The 20,833-nt window shown below is 41.8% G+C and overlaps 2 protein-coding genes across 4 annotated transcripts in view; one reads left to right on the top strand and one right to left on the bottom strand.

Moving 5' to 3' along the window:
• LOC111966378 (DENN domain-containing protein 2D) overlaps nt 1-13,650 on the top strand; it is a 34,449-nt gene extending 20,799 nt beyond the window's left edge. For both annotated transcript variants that reach the window (XM_023990965.3, XM_023990966.2), the window contains 11 exons: nt 3,339-3,514; nt 4,055-4,167; nt 4,295-4,364; nt 4,469-4,546; nt 5,609-5,749; nt 9,466-9,614; nt 10,585-10,756; nt 12,060-12,110; nt 12,290-12,371; nt 13,035-13,283; nt 13,489-13,650. In XM_023990965.3, the coding sequence (XP_023846733.1) occupies nt 3,339-3,514; nt 4,055-4,167; nt 4,295-4,364; nt 4,469-4,546; nt 5,609-5,749; nt 9,466-9,614; nt 10,585-10,756; nt 12,060-12,110; nt 12,290-12,371; nt 13,035-13,283; nt 13,489-13,556 (1,349 nt within the window). In that variant the 3' untranslated portion in view covers nt 13,557-13,650. The remainder of the gene's footprint in view (nt 1-3,338; nt 3,515-4,054; nt 4,168-4,294; nt 4,365-4,468; nt 4,547-5,608; nt 5,750-9,465; nt 9,615-10,584; nt 10,757-12,059; nt 12,111-12,289; nt 12,372-13,034; nt 13,284-13,488) is intronic.
• A 305-nt stretch (nt 13,651-13,955) lies between these two features.
• On the bottom strand, nt 13,956-18,782 carry LOC111966380 (DNA damage-regulated autophagy modulator protein 2). Of its 2 annotated transcripts, none has more exons than XM_023990970.2 (8): nt 18,693-18,782; nt 18,257-18,431; nt 17,756-17,823; nt 16,541-16,683; nt 15,981-16,158; nt 15,537-15,619; nt 14,817-14,909; nt 13,956-14,569 (listed from the first exon to the last, which is right to left on the bottom strand). In XM_023990970.2, exons 2-8 carry the CDS (start codon nt 18,385-18,387, stop codon nt 14,447-14,449), a joined length of 819 nt encoding a protein of 272 aa, XP_023846738.1. In that variant the 5' UTR covers nt 18,388-18,431; nt 18,693-18,782; the 3' UTR covers nt 13,956-14,446. The 2 variants fall into 2 exon arrangements, with proteins under 2 accessions (XP_023846738.1, XP_023846737.1); XM_023990969.2 differs by having other exon boundaries at nt 18,257-18,392; nt 18,693-18,781.
• Nucleotides 18,783-20,833: the final 2,051 nt, after the last annotated feature.

Raw genomic sequence — 20,833 nt, 5'->3', positions numbered from 1 at the left:
CTTAAAATAAGCACATTAATCCGCTTTACAACCAGTGTAGAGCCTAATTGGCATACATAGGCAGCAGGTGAGTTTTAAGTTTGGGCAAGATAAAAAAAATAAAAAAAAGGCACCTTTTTTATAATAAAGCATTACATGCATAATCGCATTTGCGGTCACTTTTGAGAACAGTGTATTCCCTCTAATTGATTCCATTTTGGAACATTTGCGCTTATAGCCTACAGCCGTGTGCGCACTGCTGCACTTATAATGTGAAGAAATAGGCTAATAGTTTATCAACATTTTAAGCTAAACGTTCTGATCTAGTACATCAGCCTCATTTGCTTTAAAAAATGTTTTTGATGTGAGTGGTTGTATTAATTTGGGATCTATCGCATCCCACAACTGTCCCAGAGTAGGTTTGGAATATATATTTATTGCACAGAAGGACAAGTTGACCAATAGAATAGGTAAACTTTTTAACTATGGGGGGTAGTAGATTGACACAGACTAGTGCTTTTGCTGTTCATTAGGCCTACTCATCTTGTTGGCTGACAAAAAGTAGGCTAAATGTGGACAGTCCATCTAACATCTTCAATATGCACCTCGGAATTTGATAAGAGGGATGCACGCAGTTGCGTCCCCGATGTCTTTGTCTTCACTTGTAGCCTACTTCTTAGCTGAGATGCCTGTGAGAAGGACCTGGTCACGTGACAGGCATTGGCTAATAAGAATTGAGATATCTGAGAGAGCCATGTGAGTGAGAGGTTCTTTGGTGCATGGCAGCCAGGAGAAGGGAATTTATAATTATTATATTCAGCCCAAGGGCACAACGGCCACTTTGGCCGCAAAAGGCATGGATTCTTTTGGGGGCATTACGGCCACACAAGGCGGATGCCGCTGGGAAATTCGAGGGCTGGTGAGAATATTATCAAGTGCTTGTCAAATTGTGAATGAGAGACTGATGAAGTGTGTGCAGCCTGCACAAGAAACAAATCAGAGCTCATGCCTGTCATGCACATTTTTTCAAATCATCATTAGTCGCATCATGCAGACTGTATTAAAAATCAACTAAAGTTGCATACATAACTCTAAATGAAGCATATAGGAGAACCTGTTTCTTTGTTAACTGCTCAACACAGAGTAGCCACGTGCACTACCTTGGAAATCGTTTGGAGAAAATATCCTTTCGATTTTATTCAGCTATGTTCAATTGTATTCTTTATACTCTAAAATAATTAAAATAATGCCACAGAATTTTAAGCAAATCTTGTCTGCTAAATGAACTAATGTAGCCCACAGGCAAATGGTATAACCATATCAGGGCCTAACATAAGGACAACTCAGAGTATGTTATTCTGTTCTTCTGAAATAGACTACATTTTCTTCACATCATGTTTCTTTAGACCTGTCTAAAATAATGGGTTCATTGTGATGATGTAGGCTACAGTATATTCAATGAATTTGTTAAACTTTTTAAGGTCTGCGTCAGTGGCGAGTAGACTATGCGTGGAGGCCAAGAGATGCTAAATGTGTTTGTTAATTAACGGTCAATTACCATGAGACTGGCAGTTATTTGCTTGACAATCACCGGCTGACAATTTCATAACTGCCACAGCCCTAGTTATGATTGATTTGGTTTTCCAGTTGTGCCAATTACCTGTAAGTTATTGCAGACCCAGTAATGCATTTGTTTAGCTTAGCTTTATCACTGGACTGCAGAGTGAAGGAAAAGCAGCCAACAAGTGCTCAGCATATGTGGGAACTTCTTCAAGACTGTTGGAAAAGCATTCCTCATGAAGCTGATTGAGAGAATGCGCAAAGCTGTCATCAAGGCAAAGGGTGGCTACTTTGAAAAATGTAAAATATATTTTGATTTGTTTAATACTTTTTTGGTTACTATATGATTCCATATGTGTATTTCATAGTTTGGATGGCTTCACTATTATTCTACAATGTAGAAAATAGTACAAATAAAGAGAAACCCTTGAATGAGTAGGTGTCAACTTTTGACTGGTACTGTACATTAAATGTGGAGTGTAATGGGTTAGTCATGCCTTACACAGGGACTGTTGCCATGGTAAAAGCAGTTGGAGGTAAAAACCTGTCACAGTAGGCTGAGTCACAGAACGATTCTTTTGTGTGTGTGTGTCCGTGTGAGAGAGAGACTGAGTTTGTGAGTGTGTGCGGCAGTGCAGCATAAAGAACTTGTCTGGGCAGCCCGGCTCTACTATTATTTCTAAGGAGCAATGGAAAAAAAACAAGAGACATTTTCATACAACCCTGAGGAGAGAAAAGATTAGCCAATATTTATCTTTGGTGTTTGCTGTTCAGCAGGTCCTCTGTCAAACTGCTGTAGGGTTTACCCAACTGTAAACACACCATGTGGCAGAGGTTGGTGGGGGATGGGCTTGTCCTTAGTTTCTAGACACGAATAAGTAGATTAAGAACTAAATGCGTCATCATTTCACATCTCAGAAACCACTTGACAAGAATCTTTTAAAACAGGTTGCTGCTCATATACTTAGAAACATTCCATTTTTTTAATTTTAGCATGGTGTCTGTTGCGCCTGTTTTCACTCTGCTGGTATGTGGTTGTTCTCAATAATACTTATAATACATGCGTGTTATTTATGCATCTCAGAATAATAAGTGTCTTCTGGCTAGTAATGATAAGTATTTTCAATTCATAGTGGTAATACATGTAATATACATTTTTAATATAATTGTATACGTTGTTGGAAAAACATACACCTATCATAGCTGTTGTTATATTCACACAAATCCTTATGGCTGGAATCACATTGTATGGTGCAACGGCAGCACAGGTATTTGTCAGTCGACCTGTATTGAGTTTTGCAAATCTCAGCCATTGTGTTTTTTGATTTGAGGTTGTCAGCACCAGCACATGACTTGAGTTCCATTCAATATTCCGTGTTGGAAAAGTAACAAACAAACCAGATAGCATTCTTATTGGCCACATTCCTGGGATTCTCCCTCAGGCAATGAGCAGCAATACTTTTCCTATTGTAACTGATACTGTATATCTGCTGCTGCCTAGGAAGCACAGTGGAAGAGATAGAAAGCAAGGGGGGAAGGGAGAGATATTCAAAAGGATTGTTTGTTTTCACCCTCAAGTGGATATTGTATTTTCAAATATTTCTTTCAACCGAGATTTATTGAAAAGTACTCAAATCAAATGATCAGTAAGATGTAATGTGTCCGGTACGGGGTAGGACCTGCTGCCTTGTCGCTGCTGGCACCATGGTCTAATCAGCTGAGCTACCCAGACCATAAGCCTTTGATTTTACTATATGTTATTAGGAAGCCTCTGCCTCAACACTCTGTTGTCCCGACAGGGGTGATGAAGGAGCCACCCCTTCAGGAGTCTTTGGAGCCAGCTCCGGTGGACACCCCAGCCAGGGAGCAGCGCTACATGAGTGGGCAGTACTTCTTTGAGTACTTGGTTGTGGTCAGCCTCAAGAAATCCAAAGAGGGGGCCTACGAGCCACAGATCACCTACCAGTTCCCCAAAGTGAGTCCGCTAGTTAGTAGAAACTCTGCATGTCTCCCAAAAGGGATAAAGAAGAAAAATGTGGATAAGAAATGAAAAGCGCAAGGGAAGTCATTGAATAGTCAGAGGGAGGTAGGAGAGAAGAATTCAGGTAGGCCTTCAGCACGGAAGATTATTAAGATTTTTTTAAATTCCAGGCTTTATTCCATTAGATATACTGACGTTTCAACATCACATGACGTCTTCCTGTAAATGGAGAGATCTTTGTCAGAGGGATGTAATTGGGCTCTATTTAAATGTGCCTTTACGCGATTCCTCGCTTCCCATCTCCTCGCCTCCTCCTCAACTGTATTGGAGGAGAAGGTCTAAGGTCTCTCCCCTAGGACCTTCTTGCTTTTTGAGGCAAGGAGAGAGGAATTGAATAAAGATTAATTGAGAAAGAGCCCAGGTTACATCCATCTGACAAATATATTGGTCTTTCTCTCCATTTCTCTGTTGCCCTCTCTTTCCCTCTCTCCCTCTGTTAATCTCTCTCTCTTGCTTTCTCGCACTCTTTCTCAGAGGGATGGGATGGTGAGATTCCAAAGAGAGGAGGAGGAAAAGACCCTGAAGGCCATCACACTCTTTTGTTTCCCTGAGGGCATCAACTGGGCCCCCCTAACAGAGTACCACAGGTAACACTGCATCTAATATGAAGGATCACCATCAATTTGGAAAGATGGGTGTATTGTTGAGTCATTCCAATGTTGATGTCTTAAAGCTACCAATAGACTTACTTTCTCTCTCACTCGCTCCCTCTAGTGAGACATTCTCATTTGTCTTGACTGAGATCGACGGCAGCAGAAGGAACGGATACTGTAGGAGGCTACTGGTATGTTTCACTTTGGGTTTTCACTTGAGATTATTTATAGTGCGGTGAATGCCATGCCCATTATCTGTCTCTCTCTCTCTTGTTTCTCCATTGTTCTCGTCTAGCCCCACGGCAACGGCGCTCGCCCACCTGAGGCCTACTGCATCATTAGCAAGTTGGCTTGTTTCGGACTGTTCTCCAAGGTAACACGCCTCAAAGGTCATTGGCTTTCGGCTGTCAGAAATAAGTGTTTTACCCAGAGACGTAAGCCTGGATGAGTTGAACTGGGAGGATCCCAGGCTGTAACGATGCTTCATACTTCTGAGTAAATCTCTCCCTGGGCCTTCAGTTAGGAATCATGCTGACAACATTGTGCACGTGGTAAAAAAGGAATTAAGCCAACATTGGATAACACCACACGTGCTCAGATTTTAAAGGGATACAAGCCATTTCCACTAGCATTGCTACATGCTTCAAAAATGCAAGCCAGGATCTTCTGGCCATTCTTAATTAACCAGCTAATAAACTTAAAAACATTCTAGATGAAATGGCAACTCTTGTCTTTCATGAAGTGTACTTTCTCTTTAAAGAGAAAAGGTAGTCCTCACTTATCCCAGTTCTCCCTTGAAAATGTCAACAGCACATAACTTCTCTACAATCTCCCCTATCGGAAAAAAAACGACAAGAAGACACTCCTCCACTAACGTTGAACTGAAAGTGATGGGGACCTCTTGTAAATCTGACAGCCGTTCATAACGCTAATCGGTGTGAAATTGGATTGAATTTCTCGTAACTACTGTGTTTATGTAACAGTGTGTTATGGTACTAGCAAATTACTCTGCATCGAGTATGAGCCTCTTAGACTGGTCTTTGGGTTTTGAAATGCCCTATTTGCCGCACAGCTCATACCTTCTCTCCCTTAGTGGCCCTTTATCATTAGCCCGTCTGTGATCCAAGTCACTGTATTTGTTTTGTTCATCATTTGCTGCCTTTCAGTGGTGCCCCAAGTCTTGTGAAGTGAATATTGACACACATCATCACCACCACCACCAAACTGTCCCTTAGGCTACTGGAAATACTAAGCCCCACAGTTCACCATATACTTATTACTATATACTTATTACTGCCACACCATTTATTGTGGTTTGTCAGTCTCTGTCTTGAAAAAGGTCACCCAGGAAATTGTGTAGGCTAATTATTTTATTCCAGTGGTGCAAAATCACATGATATCAGAGTTGGATTATTCCTGTCTTTCTCTAACGCAGATCTTTGACGAGGTGGAGAAGCGGCGCCAGATCTCCATGGCGATGATCTATCCGTTCATGCAAAGCCTGAGGGAGGCGGCGTTCCCCGCCCCAGGCAACACAGTCAAGATCAAGAGCTTCATCCCCGACAAAGGCACTGAGGTTAGCACCCTGATGTGTCTGATGTAGCCACATGGCTAAGTTGGCATAGCACAATGACATGCTGTTCCTTGAGACCTGGGTCATATTCATTTGGGAACACTGTAGCAAAATGTTAGGATTGGAATAATTGGTTGTAATTAGATGTCATGAAAACCAGCACACACAGTTCCAAGAGTTGAGAAACATCCACATTGATAGCAGTAGCGGTCGGTTTCACTTAAGATGAGGGAGGACGATCATTCTTTTATTATGAGCATGGCCTTATTTCTGTTACAGCATATTGGATGACTGTTATTCATATTCCATTCACCCACTTCAATGTAACATCGATAGGTTTAGGCAACTACATGATACTCTAATTTTTCCTATACCCATCATGAGGTTGCTACAACCTAGCCTATGAATGAAAGTTTACAACGTACAGTAGGTGCACACAAGTCCAGAGAGAGATTTGAGGTGACCGACAGTGACACATGGACAGACAGTGACACATTCAATACCGCCTTCCACACTCTTGCCTGCATCTAGCTGCTCTAGGGTGTAATCATTAGTCCAACAGTTGCAAACAAGAGTTTATATTGGACAAATTTGGGTATGTTTATCCCAGTTTCATTCCGTTTGCTTACGTTTAAGAAATGTTATAACAAAATCGACAGAATGAATACACCTCTGATTACATGTAAACACAGTTCACTTTCATAGCAGCCACGTTGTATTCCTTCTCGCATCTACACGCTCTCCTCCTCACCTTATCCCTTCGCTTGTGGACTTCAATGCACAACACATCAGCTGACCAGGCGGAAAAAACCTTTACAAACCATATCATATCCGCTACACACAGACTACATCGTTGTCACCATATTAGCTAATATAACGTCATACTCAACATAGGTAATAGAACTAACATGTTAGTAAACCCGGTACAATCATTCATTATAGTGAGTCAGTAAGCAGTTTAGCAGTTACGCTTCGAACACACCGGCTGCGTCATTGCATCACTGCTGCATAACATTTTGCGCAGCTAGGCAACTATACTGATGCAGGTACCTTTTGCAAATGGTCGCATGCGGTTGGACACATGGAAGAGAGAATAATTTTCGCAGTATCCTCAAAACCGTGTCTTTTTGACACAACTGCTGACAGCTACAGGGACATAAACACAAAAAAATGCTGCTTGGAGACAAGTGTCCACGATAGTAGGATTGCCAGGTCAGTTTAGTAGTGAGCTTGTGCTAGATGTGGCTAGTTAGCGTTAGCTAGCTAGCTAACCTAGCTTGCTAACCTAGCCAATGAGGTGGTCGTTGGTCTCATTGTTGAAAGAGCCTACTCTGCCTATCTTTACTATTTATTATTGCATTTCGCTCCAAAACTGCATTTTGGAGGGAAATTATATTATAGGCTCTCACAATTAATTTGAGGATGTCATCGAATAAATAATATACTTGGCAAATAAATTTATAAAAAATGTAAAGAAATTATGCAATCAAACTGTTTTTATGTAATCACACATTTTTACTGAATGTGTGTGCAAAAAAAAATCTACATTCATATTTTGCTACTTTCTGTCAAGTCCACTCATACAATTTGATGCATACGTTCGATTTATCGAACGTATGCACCACACAGAACGCACTGCAACTGCCTCTGCAACGCAATGCTGCAAGGCAAATGCAGCGTTCCATTGGAAATGAATGTACTTCTGGTGTATCGAAACGCAATGACGCAGTCGGTGTGTTCGAAGCGTTAGACCGGTGGGCCCCAGTGGCAATACATTTGTAAAACCAAAAGCTAACCTTGACTTGGAAGAGTTCGTGTTGGATAGTTATAGCCAGCTAGCTAACATGGCATCCCTCTGTTTGAGACGGTTGTTTTGAGTAGGCTAAACTAGCTAGCTGCATTTGCTAGCTAAGTGAAAGTGAAAAAATATAGCTCTCTTGCTTCTTATGTTTGAAGAAATTAAGTTGTTCAACTATTGTTTTTCTCTCTCTCTGAGTCAACTACTCACCACATTTTATGCACTGCAGTGCTACCTAGCTGCAGCTTATGCTTTCAGTACTAGATTCATTCTCTGACCCTTTGATTGAGTAGACAACATGTCAGTTCATGCTGCAAGAGCTCTGATAGGTTGGAGGATGGCCTCCGGAAGTTGTCATAATTACTGTGTAAGTCTATGGAAGGGGGTGAGAACTATGAGCCTCCTAGGTTTTGTATTGAAGTCAATGTACCCAGAAGAGGACGGAAGCTAGTTGTCCTCCTGCTACACCTTGGTGCTACTGTAGACCTTCATTGCAAAACAGTGTGTTTTTATAATAAATTATTTGGTGACGTGAATAGATTTGTCTCAAAAGGATAACTTATGAAATGATTCATCATTTTTATGAAATTCACTGAGGATGGTGCCCGACCATGACAGGTGGGGGGGAAAAAAGCAACTTGACAGGTGAAAAGCACTATGGTGGAAACCTACCCAGGCCCTGTCACTAATGTGATCATCCAGGCCAGGAGAAGAGAAGGGCTGGGTGTATTCAGTAGGAACCAAGCGGAACGGGAAGGATCCTACCAAAAATTGTTTTTGTTGCAAAAAGTAAAAGGTTTTGCTATGGTGTGTGACTAATGAATACACCCCTGGGTGAAGGGTACTCACCTTCCAAGCTACAGAAAGTAACGATAAGCACACCGCTAGAGAGGGAGGGAGACATTAAAGGGAGGAGACAACACTAACAAGATGCACAAAGCTAGTTGGACACAGAGCAAGACAAGGAACACACACAGCTTGTGAAAAAGAAGACAATGTCATCAGTTGAAGATGTATTTACTAAAATGAAAAGGAAACATCCTATTTTCCTGGAATAATGCTGGTGACACACACACACAGCGAACATGAAAGAGGAACATCAATGTTAAGCCGGGAAGACAAGCGTCTTCATAGAGCAGGGTTCCCCCAACTTTGGGTTTTCACTTGAGATTATTTATAGTGTGGTGAATGCCATGCCCATTATGTCTCGCTCTCTGTTCATGTTGCAAGAGCTCTGATAGGTTGAAGGACGTCCTCCGGAAGTTGTCATAATTACACACACACACACACACTGCATTGAAATAGGAGAGGTATTACTGAGGTGAGATGTTCCAATTCTATCCTGCAACATTCCATTTTTCAGGCCCTTTTTTCCCCCCAGTTAACCCCCACACACACTATTTGTTTAGTGGTTGCTGTATATTATCTGTATGTTTAGGTCTGATTACTTTAGTTAAACTGATATATATTTTAGCAAGCACACTCATTTTGAAAAATATAGGCTGAACTATGCCTCTGAAAAATAAACTGTCTCAAACTCCGCCGGGACATACTTTCAATGGTGCTATCCCACTTCTGATACCGTTGTAGTTAATTAGGGTGCAATGCCGACCGGGACTCAAACCCTGGTCCCTGTGTCTGCCATTCCAAAACCTTAGCCATTATACCAAGAGTTAAGCCAACATTATTAAGAGGCTAAAATCTCCATGTGGTCAATTATTTCCCCTGCTCGCTTGCCTCAATTTTCATGAAATTAATTCCGTTAGTAAATCAACTTTGTATTGCTTTGGTGTATATAACAAGTTGGTGACGGTGGTAACATTTACTGTACATAACATGTTCTTGACATGTTGGTGACATGTACATAACATCTTGGTAACAATGGTGACGTGTAGATAAGAATTGACTCTCTCCCATCCAGATCATCAGTCTGACGCGGCCGTTGGACTCGTGGCTAGAGCATGTGGACTTCCGCACACTCTTTCGCTGCTTGACCGACGAGGAGGTTCTGCTCGTGTTCGCTGCCGCCGTTATGGAGCGACGCATCGTCTTCATAGCGGAGGAGCTCAGGTACTGCACGCACAGACACACGCTATTACTTAGTAGTCAAATCAACATAGTCGTCTGAGACGAATGCATCAACTCTGTCAATGGGAGCCTATTATTAAAAACGTCATTGAATATGAAACGAGATGCTCCTTACACTCAGAAATAAAAACCTAAAATCACAATGAGAAGCTTCAAGGGGGTATCAGAAGTTCACATTGTTCACACAGTGGCACACATACCAGGGGTTGGAACCAAAACTATTTTTCAATCGTTTCATTTTGAACAGAACCTCTATTTTTGTAGTTCCGTTGCACTGTTCAGATCAGCGAAATAAAGTAGTGAACCGGTTAAAACCCTCAAAGTACTGGTTTATATCGTTCCTTTTTTAACCTGTGATAAAGTTTTTTAAATTTACATTTAGCTCATTAAATTACTTAACCAATCAGTGAATTATACCTAGGAGGAGCGGCTTTTATGGAGGAACTTTGAATGTCCTTTGAGCTAGCTAGCTAACAAGCGTGCTTGTCTTACCTTTTTTTTAGTTCCCAACGTGAAACGCGATATCGAGGCCTATGGTATCCTTAACTAGCTTTTGAAAAAGTTAATCCATTCATCTCAAGCTAATCAAAAAATCTATCTTCTGAATCACGCTCGTAACGTCAGTATAGTAGCCTATGCTTTGGATGGGGAGGGGCAGGTAGCCTAAGCGTACACTATCAAAGATTTTCAGCTGGCAGGCAGACACTGGAATACATTTCTGAGTGACAGAGAGAGGGCTTTGCATAGGTGCTTTGTTGTGTTTTTTTTGTGGGACTAGAAAAAATGCTTGGAACTTTAAAATAACGTTGTTAACCGGTTCTCATGCTTTTAAAATAACAGTTCTGTTCTGGAACAGTATGGGTCACTTTTGTTTTCGGTTCTGTTCTTTGAACTGGTTCCCCTTACACATACACACACGCACTGAATAAGTCTAACTTCTGTCTCTCCTCAGCACCCTGTCCCAGGTGATCCACGCCGTGGTCGCCCTGCTCTACCCCTTCACCTGGCAGCACACCTTCATCTCCATCGTCCCCGAGATCCTCATTGACGTGGTCATGGCCCCCACCCCCTACCTGCTGGGAGTGCAGAAGCGGCTCTTGGAACAGGTCACGGACCAGAGCGACGTGAGTCACCCCCACCTGTGATAATGTTACAGAAATGTTGGCTTCGACACACCAGCTTCGCTCACGTTCGTTACAAAAGCCTGGGGAAGTTGTCGGCAGGAAAACACAAAAAAAGGGGTGGAATATGGTAGAATCTAGATGAACTCTAATGATGAATTCCCACTTCTCAAACCAATCACATATTTTTGCATTGGTCAAACTCCAAACAGGTGGTTTCTGAACATTTGACTGACTTGCAACAAGATGCCTAACATAAGATACAAAAAAAAAAAAACACCAGTAAACATGTCGTCCCCCACGAATGATGCAGCCCCCCTCCCCCCTTAGGCCAATTGAGTTATGTGACTAACACATTTCAGTTCATTACCAAAGCCCCTACCCTAGGCCAATCCGTGTCATTTTGTTAATGCCGGATCTCTATGGCATCATTCACCAAAGTTTCGTTAAAATCGTCCCAGTGCTGTCTAGAGATATCGCGTGTGACTAAGATACGAACGGACGGAGACAGATTCACAGTCCCCTCCCCCATTTCATCGTGGGGCACAATAACATTGCATAGGCTACTAAAACGTTTGCCCAAGATGGTAGGAAAAGAGGCGCGGACAAAACAATAAAAGTGAAATGCCTCTACTGAGGTTATATGGCATGTCCTCTCAGAGCCAATCAAATCAAAACACAAAAATCCAATAGTGACTTCTAATAGTAGCGTCAACGAGACGAGATTTGGAAGGATGGCCCTGTGATTATTTTTGATTTGATTTAGTTCATTTCCTAAGAGTTAAATGCATACTTAACAATCATAACAAAATACGGCTTTCACCTTGTCACACTACACAAACAATACAATTCTTCTCCCCCAGGCTTTGAAAATAAATAGTGAGACTACAACAAAGTTAGCACATTACCAGTTAAATGTCAAACGTAGAACTAATGACATGGGCCCTGTCCAGAAACAACACCTAAACCCCATGTATATATCTGAAAAGACTGGATAGAAGTCTGCTATCCTATTTGACTGAAAGCACAGGAAGGGGTAGGGGCAAAGGGGTTGTTCCTGGATCAGACCATGGCGCTATCTCAATTTATTTCCTTGATTCCTTGCCTCCTTCACAATGTATTGGAGGAGATGGCCCAAGGTCCCTAGCCTCAGACCTCCAATGCATTTTGAGGAGGAGGTGAGGAATCAAGGAAAGATTGAGAAAAAGCACCTGAATGACTGGATGGGAAGTTTGGGAGTATTGGTAGTAATAGTGATGGATTGGTGTTGGAATAATGATTGTAGGCTTTGTTTTCCCCAACACAGCTGCTTGTTGTGGACTTGTCAGAGGATAAGGGGGACACTTTCCTAGTTCGAGTAAGTGTGTAGTCTCGAGAGTGGAGCAATGGCCTAAATGTGCGTTTAAAAAAAACACAACACATTTATGCTCTTTTGAATTAATTCAGTTTATTATTTGTACTGTTTTGCACTTAATACTATGAGGGAAACTGGAGTTTTGCTTTGTCATACCATTGAATATTGTAACTGTTTTATAGAGCGGAGATGAGAAGTCTATTCTGCCCCCTAAGCTCCAAGATGAAATACTGCAGGCACTAAGAAATAGGAAAGAAAAAGCCAGTGAGTATATTTTGATATCAGCCTTTGAAACAAATGCCGGAACAAATGTGAAAGGGAAAACAGCTTTATAAGATGTAGTGCATTTTAGTTTTGTTTTCACAATTGGAAAATAGGTTTTCCATCAGATGTTTTTGCAAGAGGAAAAATAGCTGTTTTTTTAAATATTTTTTTATTTCACCTTTATTTAACCAGGTAGGCTAGTTGAGAACAAGTTCTCATTTGCAACTGCGACCTGGCCAAGATAAAGCATAGCAGTTTGAACAGACAACAACACAGAGTTACTCATGGAGTAAACAATAAACAAGTCAATAACATAGTAGAAAAAAAAAGAAAAAAAGAGAATCTATATACAATGTGTGCAAAAGGGGTATTTGATTTATTCTAGAGATTGCATTGCTCTTTTTCACCTACAGTACCACATCAGGTGTGCAGATGGCCATACTGATGAATTAACTGTAACCTTTGAATATAGATTGTTTTATGCTCTCTTTGATCCTTTCAAAGTAATGTGAGGTTTAGGAAAATTAGCATGTCATAAGAGACTGGTTGTTCGCACACAAGATGAAAGGTCGACGTTATGGCTCTCGAGCACGGCCAAATAACACACTTTGGTTGAAACCACCTGGACTGTGGCTAAACGTGTGTGTACCATTTCCCACGCAGCTGTGGAGGAGCTGAACAAGGTGGTCTCGGAAGCCTTCCTGCCCTTCTTCGTGAAGACTGTCGGCCATTTTGCCTCATACGTGACGCGGAAAGGAAGCGGGCAGCCAGGGGTGTTTCAGAGCAGGGCCTTCTACAAGGCCATCGAGTCCAAGACCACGCGGCACTTTGTCAAGAAGTTCCTCCAGACCCAGATGTTTGACCTGTTTATCCAAGAGTTGGAGCAGCAGCAGCCAGCGAGCCCCCAGCAAGGTGAGGAGAAGGCCCACTCGCCTCTAGGCGAGAGAGCTTTAATACATACTTGCATAACATGAGAATTTGAAAGCTATATAACATGTTAGAAAACATATCTAATGTTTAAGATGATATTGAAGCCGGGTTGTTCTTGGGGGATAACATGCCTCTTGTTCGCTTATCATTCATTTACTCATTTATCATCACCCCCTCATCTTTTCAGGGATTTTCCACAAAAAGATTGTTGAATACCAGGAAAAGAAGAAAAGAGAGAAGGCAAAGAAGAGATAGTTAGTATCTTGTGAATACACTGTAAACGAGGCTACGATTATGTATATAAGGGATTTACTGTAGATGTGATAATAAAATAGATTTGAGATGTAAATATTGGAAGTGAATAATTTGTATTTATAGTTTTTTGTGTTGGGGTAACAGTGGGTATTTTATGTGTTGCTACTGTATATGATAGACGGTTGACAAGACCACTGGTTAGAATGAGTGTTGGGTTCAAAAATCTGTCACCGTCTGAACCTGCTATGATTAAGCAGAAAAACATCTAATAAAGACTTTGAATCTTTATGTGAACCTTTACGCCAACTTTCCTGTTTTTTTCAGTCAGGTTCAAGAATGATGTTGCCAAATAAGCACGTGTGTGCATACATGCACATGAGGTCAGACAGGGAAATTGACAAGTCATTAAAAACAGATTTATTTGTAGAAAAGTAAAATACCAGAAATGTTTTCAGCAAACTGTACAATACAGATATAGAAAAAGCGAACTCATGGACCGTAAGTTAAAGCTGATGCATCACACTTTTAATTAACATTTTGACCCACTAAATATCTTTACTCGCGTTCATTACGCACCAAACTGAAGCAGGGAGGGACTGCCTGGACTGGTCCAATAAGGAAACAAATTTTCCATTGAGTGACCTAATGAACACAACACAGTTGTTCGGTCAATGAAGTGCTGAGTCAATGAAGTGCTGAGTCTCCAATGGCATCCTCTTGCCTCCTTTCCTTAAATCACAGACCCCAAATCACGTGGGCAAATGCATTATTGTTCCAACCTATTCAATCCTTCCATTTAGCAAGAGATGAAGAAGGGAAGTAATTTCGGGGCACAGAGATGCTTTTCCTGGGGTGGGACTGCAGTGTGGACACAGAAGGAGGCAGTGTAGTCAGATGCTCCCAGCCAGCAGTGGCGAGTGCTCTCCATGGTGGGCATGCTCTCTCACGTCGTAATGGGCGTAGTCGTACAGGTGATTACTCTGCATGACAACTTGTACCCGCAACTGGATTTTCTGGGGAGCAAAGAACATGAATACACCTGAGACTTCTATGGTGAGAGGCCATTCAACCCATCTTCCTTAGTTGATGAAACAACTGAGAATGAGCTGTAACATTAAATGTATCACATTCAGCTCTACTCATACAAATGTAATTTGTTATACAAAACAGATCTGAGAATGAAGTCTTGCAATGGTAGTGTTTATTTTGCTTTGCCATTGGTTGTGAGCAGAGAGAGAAGGGATAGCAGGAAGACCATACCTGGAAATCTCGGATGTAAGTGAGGAAGAAGCAGATAAAGGAGAAGGCCAGACACCACTCAGCCACAGCACTGACCAGATGGGCTGTGTAACCCTGAAATGTATGGTACCATTGACCCCAGAGGAAACCATTAGAAACAAACTCAAACAGTTGACATAAAGGTAATATGAGAGACTATGATTTAAGTTCAATTAGTAAAATACCAACCAATATAGTAGCGTTATGGAAATGATATGGGACAAAGGGATATTATGGTCTCTTGCTGAGCCATATTAGCCAATATATTAACAAGGAAAGGATCTCCATGTTCTAGTATTTTAGTAGGAAGTACCATTCCTACGTGCTTCATATGTATTTGTACATACTTCACATTGTTGTCCAGTGTAACAGTATAACTTTAGTACGTCCCCTTGCCCCGACACGGGCGCGAACCAGGGACCCTCTGCACACATCAACAACGGTCGCCCACGAAGCATCGTTACCCATCGCTCCACAAAGGCCACGGCCCTTGCAGAGCAAGGTGCAACACTACTTCTAGGTTTCAGAGCAAGTGACGTAACTGATTGAAACGCTAGTAGCGCGTACCCGCTAGCCATTTTACATCCGTTACACTAGCAGCACCCAAGTACAATCTCTACATAGAACAAACTAGTAGCCACTATTTCCAATCGTATAATATTTAGTAGGATCACAGTGTAGAGGACCCTGATGTTTGCCCACCGTTTCTTCTGGTCTCCAGCGTATTTTTCTGTCCACGTCCACGCCTGGTAGGTCATCATACAGAATGGCTGACGACACAAACGCTGAGAGAGGGCAAAAGGGTCAAGGGCTAGAACTGCAGCAGTGGAAGATGTAGTCATATTATTGAGGGACCGACATAACACTTCAATACAGTATCAGATTTTAAACTAGGACTGAGTCGGTTTCCCCAAACCAATGAGCATGCTTTTTAGTCCAGGAGTAGACTTAATTTGAGCTCAGGAAACTGGTCCTACAGGTAGTCCAAGTGTCCCCAAAATGCAATGCTTTCTCACGGTTGTTTTAGACAGAAATCCATTCAGTTCTCCACTGTTGTATCCCCTTCTAATGTGTCAATGTTTGCAACTTTCCTTTGTACACTGCTCTGTGTGTGCTCCAGAGTCAGACTAGTATGGTGAAGGATACAGATGATGACGCTGGCCATTGTCCACAGCGCCACGGCAGTGCGCGCCCACAGGATGTCTCGGCCGTGGAAGCGAGGCTGCATGTGGTATGACACCCCCGTCTGAACCAGGATGTAGAGCGCCCCACAGCCAAAGGTCAGCCCCGCCCCCAGCAGGTGCACTGACATGATGGTAGTTTTCTGCAAAAGGGCAGAGGTGGTAATGGATTTCAAACCCGACCCAAGCTTTCACACTTTCCAGAAGGAAGAAAATCCAGGGTCTTTGACTCAAGAGGTGAGGAAGGGGGGGGGGGGGCAAAGGTGATATGCCCATCATCATTCGGAGAACAGTGAAGAGTTGAGAACACTGAAATGTGTGTGTGTTCCTTCTCAACACTGACAGCTGGATCTTTCGTCCAATTCCAAATCGACCCAGTCCTTACCCCCTATGCTAGATCTGAGAGGGTTTGATAGGTGTAAGCAATATGGCAAAATTATTGCTTGTAGGGGTTGATTTGGAATTGGGTATTTATATAAGAATATAGTTATAATGGAAAAGTGGGGTAGGCAATGCTGTATGTACCTGGAAGTTGGCGACGACGCACATGCCCACTGAGCTCATGATACCCAGGACCATGCCAGCACAGTTAAGTCGATGCAGTTTAAGCTCTCCCCCTAGTGCCAGAGCCTGGACCTGCTTGTATCGCACATAGACAGTGGCTACACCTGCAGGGTCAACCACATATAGAGGGATGGACACAAGATTAATGGGAAGTGTGTGTTTTAAAGTAACTGTCCAGTGTTTCCAGATTGATAAAATATTACCAATTACAATGAGTGAAAGTTTTCCTTCCCAAAAATGGCAATTAAAGCTGAAATAAGTAACTTTTTGGGTGACCTGACCAAATTCACGTGTTATAGATCTCATTAATTGAAAGCAAGTCTAAGAAGCAATAGATATGTTGTGTGTGCTATTTCCCGTTCTTAAGTTTCGTTTTTGCGTAATTTACTTTCGGCTTTGTACACCAGCGTTTTAGATGGTACAATGATTTCTACACTCTACTTGCTTGCTTTGTCACAAACTACATTTTTTGCAACCAGGAAATAGCGGAGCGATTTCAACACCGTCATCTAAGTATGTTCAAAAGCAGGTTTTGTGTTGGAATGGTGTGGGCGTATAAGAGTCATGAATAAAATGTATGCGAGTAGTCCACTGATTGGCCAGCTCATGAGGAAATGGCAAGCGTTTTTTAAACTGTCTGTTTGAGGTGGAGTTTTATTTTTTTTACAATTTAATTTTGACCACAATTACGACCAGAGGATGATTCAACATTATTTGGGTAGGAGTTAACAGAATATGAACTTAAGTGATTCTTACTTGGTCTTTCATGTGTGAACCACTGACAAAAATCCCCACTTAACAACGAAGCCACATAGATCACACTAATTTGTCCACAATCCCCTGCTAGGTCTGACAGGGCCAACACATACTTTATGCTTCACAAATAACATCCATGAAACTAGATTTGTATGTAGCAGTCATTTGATTGGCTGACATTCAAAGGCACACTTTCTCCACCATGACAATTCCCTGGAAATGTTGAACCTGGAATACAATCAAGTCAGTGTTTGAGCGGCGTGTTGAACTAGGTCACAAAGGAGATGTATTCGTCCTGCAAAAGGTCACCCACTTTAATATTTTCAGCCACTAAATTCTAGTGAAAGGAGTTTGCATTCCCCTTTGATTTTGGGACCACTTAACTATTATACCTGATATGGTGTGTCCATCTTGTTTTACCTAAAAAGGAAGAGATGCTCAGCATGAACCCAAAGACACAGCGTTCGGGAACCACAGCGCTGGCATCACTGTAAGGAAACACACCACAATCATCTCTGTTATACACAGGACCAAAAGGGCAACATTTTTTACATTTTAGTCATTTAGCAGAGGCTCTTATCCAGAGCGATTTACTAGAGCAACTAGGGTCAAGTGCCTTGTTCAAGAGCACATTGTCAGAATTATAACTTAGGTCGGCTCGGGGATTAGAACCAGCAACCTTTCCGTTACTGGGCAAACGTTTTTTTGCGTTCTTCAAACCTTTTGGTATCGAAAGCTATTGGAATCCTGTAATTATTTATAGCACAAACCAGAAGTTGTCTCGACTGTGGTGCACTGTCCAAAAGCATCATCTTCCTCTCATAGGAGCGAATCCCAACTTCAATTGACATCAATGCATGACTAAGTGGAAGTTAGGATTTGCCCTACACACACACAGGTTGGCAGACCCTGGTCCATTACCTGATGTAGGGCACTAGTAGGTCGACGTGGCCCAGCAGCACAGCGGTGACATAGCTGACGACAAAGGTGGCCAAGGACCAGGTGACCAGGGCTGCAGGGAGTACACATACCCCCCTCTGGAACCACCACATACTCCCTGGGACAGGGGGAGGAAGGGGTCCTGTCAGAGCAGTCCCTAACACATACACAGATCACATAATCATGTGCAAATTCCACTATCACTAAGTCAACCTCCTGTTCAAAATGCCACACACAAACAATCACAACCGCTATACAAATCACATTGTCTTAAAAACCCACGCTTTCTCAACCAAACAGATTTCTACATCCTACTACACGCACTAACCCATTACTGACACCATACAACCATTCACAATCTTAGTCCCACTGTTTTCATACAATCACAGCACATAATCTCAATGGTGGTATCACTCACAGTAGTAGGCAGAGCGAAAGACTCAGGACGCCATTCAACGCAGCAAGAGCAGTACAGCTCTAGATAGACACGGGTTTCAAACGTGAGAAAAGTTGGTCGGTCTCTGAAACCCTGCTTTTATTAGTCAGTTGGGAAACTGCTTTGATGGGAGATGAAGAGAACAGAACTGTGTGTGTGAGAGAATGTGTGTTTGTCTGTTCCATACAGACAGTCTAAGAACTCAGACACACCCCTCCCCTCAAACAGGACTTGTGACTAGTCTGCTGTTCTTTGCGCAGCCTAAAACCAGCTGACTTTCATTTAACTTAGTGCTGGCTGACCCCACACATGTGCCAAAGAGGCATACACATAACAATTATCCCTAATAAGAGTTAAAATATTGGGGTAGTTTCCCAGAACCAGATTAAGCGTAGCATCTCATTTAAAGTGCTTTTTAGTCCAGGACTTGGCTTAATCTGTGTAAGCTACACATCAAACCCCAAGTCTGTTTCCAATTTTGCGGAGTCTGCCAAAAAGGTAAAAGGACTGCTTAAGATCATTAGTCACTTTGTCCCATCTTCATCACACTAATACATTTGTACTGGAGAACAATATTGCAGAATACTAAAAGAAGAGGTCACGATACACACAAAAGGCTGCTAGCAATAGACATGATCCCCTGTTATAAATATAGCAATCTTTATTTTACATAAGCTTGTTTATTCAAAAATGAATGATTTTCTTTAACAGAAAGGTAACAATTTTGACCAAACAACAAATTAAAAACCATTGAACATCATTAAACACTAAAAAGCATTTATTTATTTTTTTACACCGACCAATGATGCACCCTTTGCAAGTCATCTTAAATCTCTGCAGTGCACAGAAAAGAAACAATCCAAGGAAAAATGAGTTACGCTTGAGGCGGTGTTTCAATTGGTTGAACACTATCAGTTACATATATCCATGTGGCTATTGACGGACCATTACAGTGGGTTGTAATGCCCATCCCATGCATTGGATACAAACATTGACAAGCTCTTCTCTTGTTATGAAGAGACATTAAACGGTAGACATTTTAATACTCTGTGCATCACTGTTTGATATTAGCTAAATTGGTAGGGTAGACATTCCTTAATTTTTGCTTTAAAAAAACCCATTCCTTATGTTTGACCAGGGATGGTACTGCGTCCCTACGGATATAGTTATACTTGGTTAATGATACATACAAAATGGGTGGATTGAACTGTTCCACACAGAGAGATAACTGATGGGCTGTGTAACTGACCAAAGTTCACTAACTATGAACAGAGAGAGAAACCTAAATGGGGATGCAGCTGCCATGACACCAGTGTTGCTGTGGGGGAGTTGGAGTGGCTGTAGGGGTAACATCAGGGAGTGAAGTGGATGAGAACATCTAAACATACCCTTCATTGTATTCATCAGTTACTAATCAAGCATTTATAGCACAACACTTAGGTCTTACACTAGCCTTTTCAGGCCATCATTTTGAAACCTTCCCATTTAAGGCAACTGCTGCATACCGACTGTATTGCATTTTTCACATACATCCCCATTTGGAGTAACTGAGTGTAACACTGGTGCCAGCCTGACCGACTCCTATTTCAACAACGCTACAGTATAACCAAAGCTCAACTAAAAAGCAAAACAGTTTAATGATTTAAAAAATATATATATAAAATAAAATACATTTTAAAGAGAAAAAACAGATGAATATTGTAAAAGGAGTGTGAGGAAGTTGGAGTAACACCTATCACTAAAACATTCCAAACATATTTTTTTGTCATCCATGGTGACAAAAATGACTTGCGGTGGACAGAACACATACTCATAACTGTTGCTTGAATATCATAATGATGAGCTAGATTCCTAACTGTTAAGAGTCTGAACGCATGTAACAGATAACGAGAAGTGCTCCATTGACTTGCATCACATATGGCACAAGTTAACTGGAAGCATACAGCAGGAACTGTGTTCCATCTCTCAGAAACAGTAGTATAATGCAGGTCCATTTGTACTGCAATCACATGGGACAAAATGAAGTACATAGGCATATCATGTAAACATGATGAGACAATGGTCCCCTTGTTTGGGGCTTATTGAACATAATACAATTCAGTGTCATAGATCATGCAGGCCCC

Source organism: Salvelinus sp. IW2-2015, linkage group LG7, assembly GCF_002910315.2.
Source record: "Salvelinus sp. IW2-2015 linkage group LG7, ASM291031v2, whole genome shotgun sequence".
Taxonomy (NCBI): domain Eukaryota; kingdom Metazoa; phylum Chordata; class Actinopteri; order Salmoniformes; family Salmonidae; genus Salvelinus; species Salvelinus sp. IW2-2015.
The sequence above is the reverse complement of the archived record's forward strand: the minus strand, read 5'-3'. Positions and strand labels throughout refer to the sequence as shown.

Coding starts and splice junctions, on each gene's coding strand:
- LOC111966380 (XM_023990970.2), bottom strand. CDS start 18,387: ATGTGGTGGTTCCAGAGGGGGGTATGTGTACTCCCTGCAGCCCTGGTC. Junction 16,684..17,755: donor GAGCATCTCTTCCTTTTTAG/GTAAAACAAGAT, acceptor TTGACCCTGCAG/GTGTAGCCACTGTCTATGTG. Junction 15,620..15,980: donor AATGGCCAGCGTCATCATCT/GTATCCTTCACC, acceptor GCCCTCTCTCAG/CGTTTGTGTCGTCAGCCATT.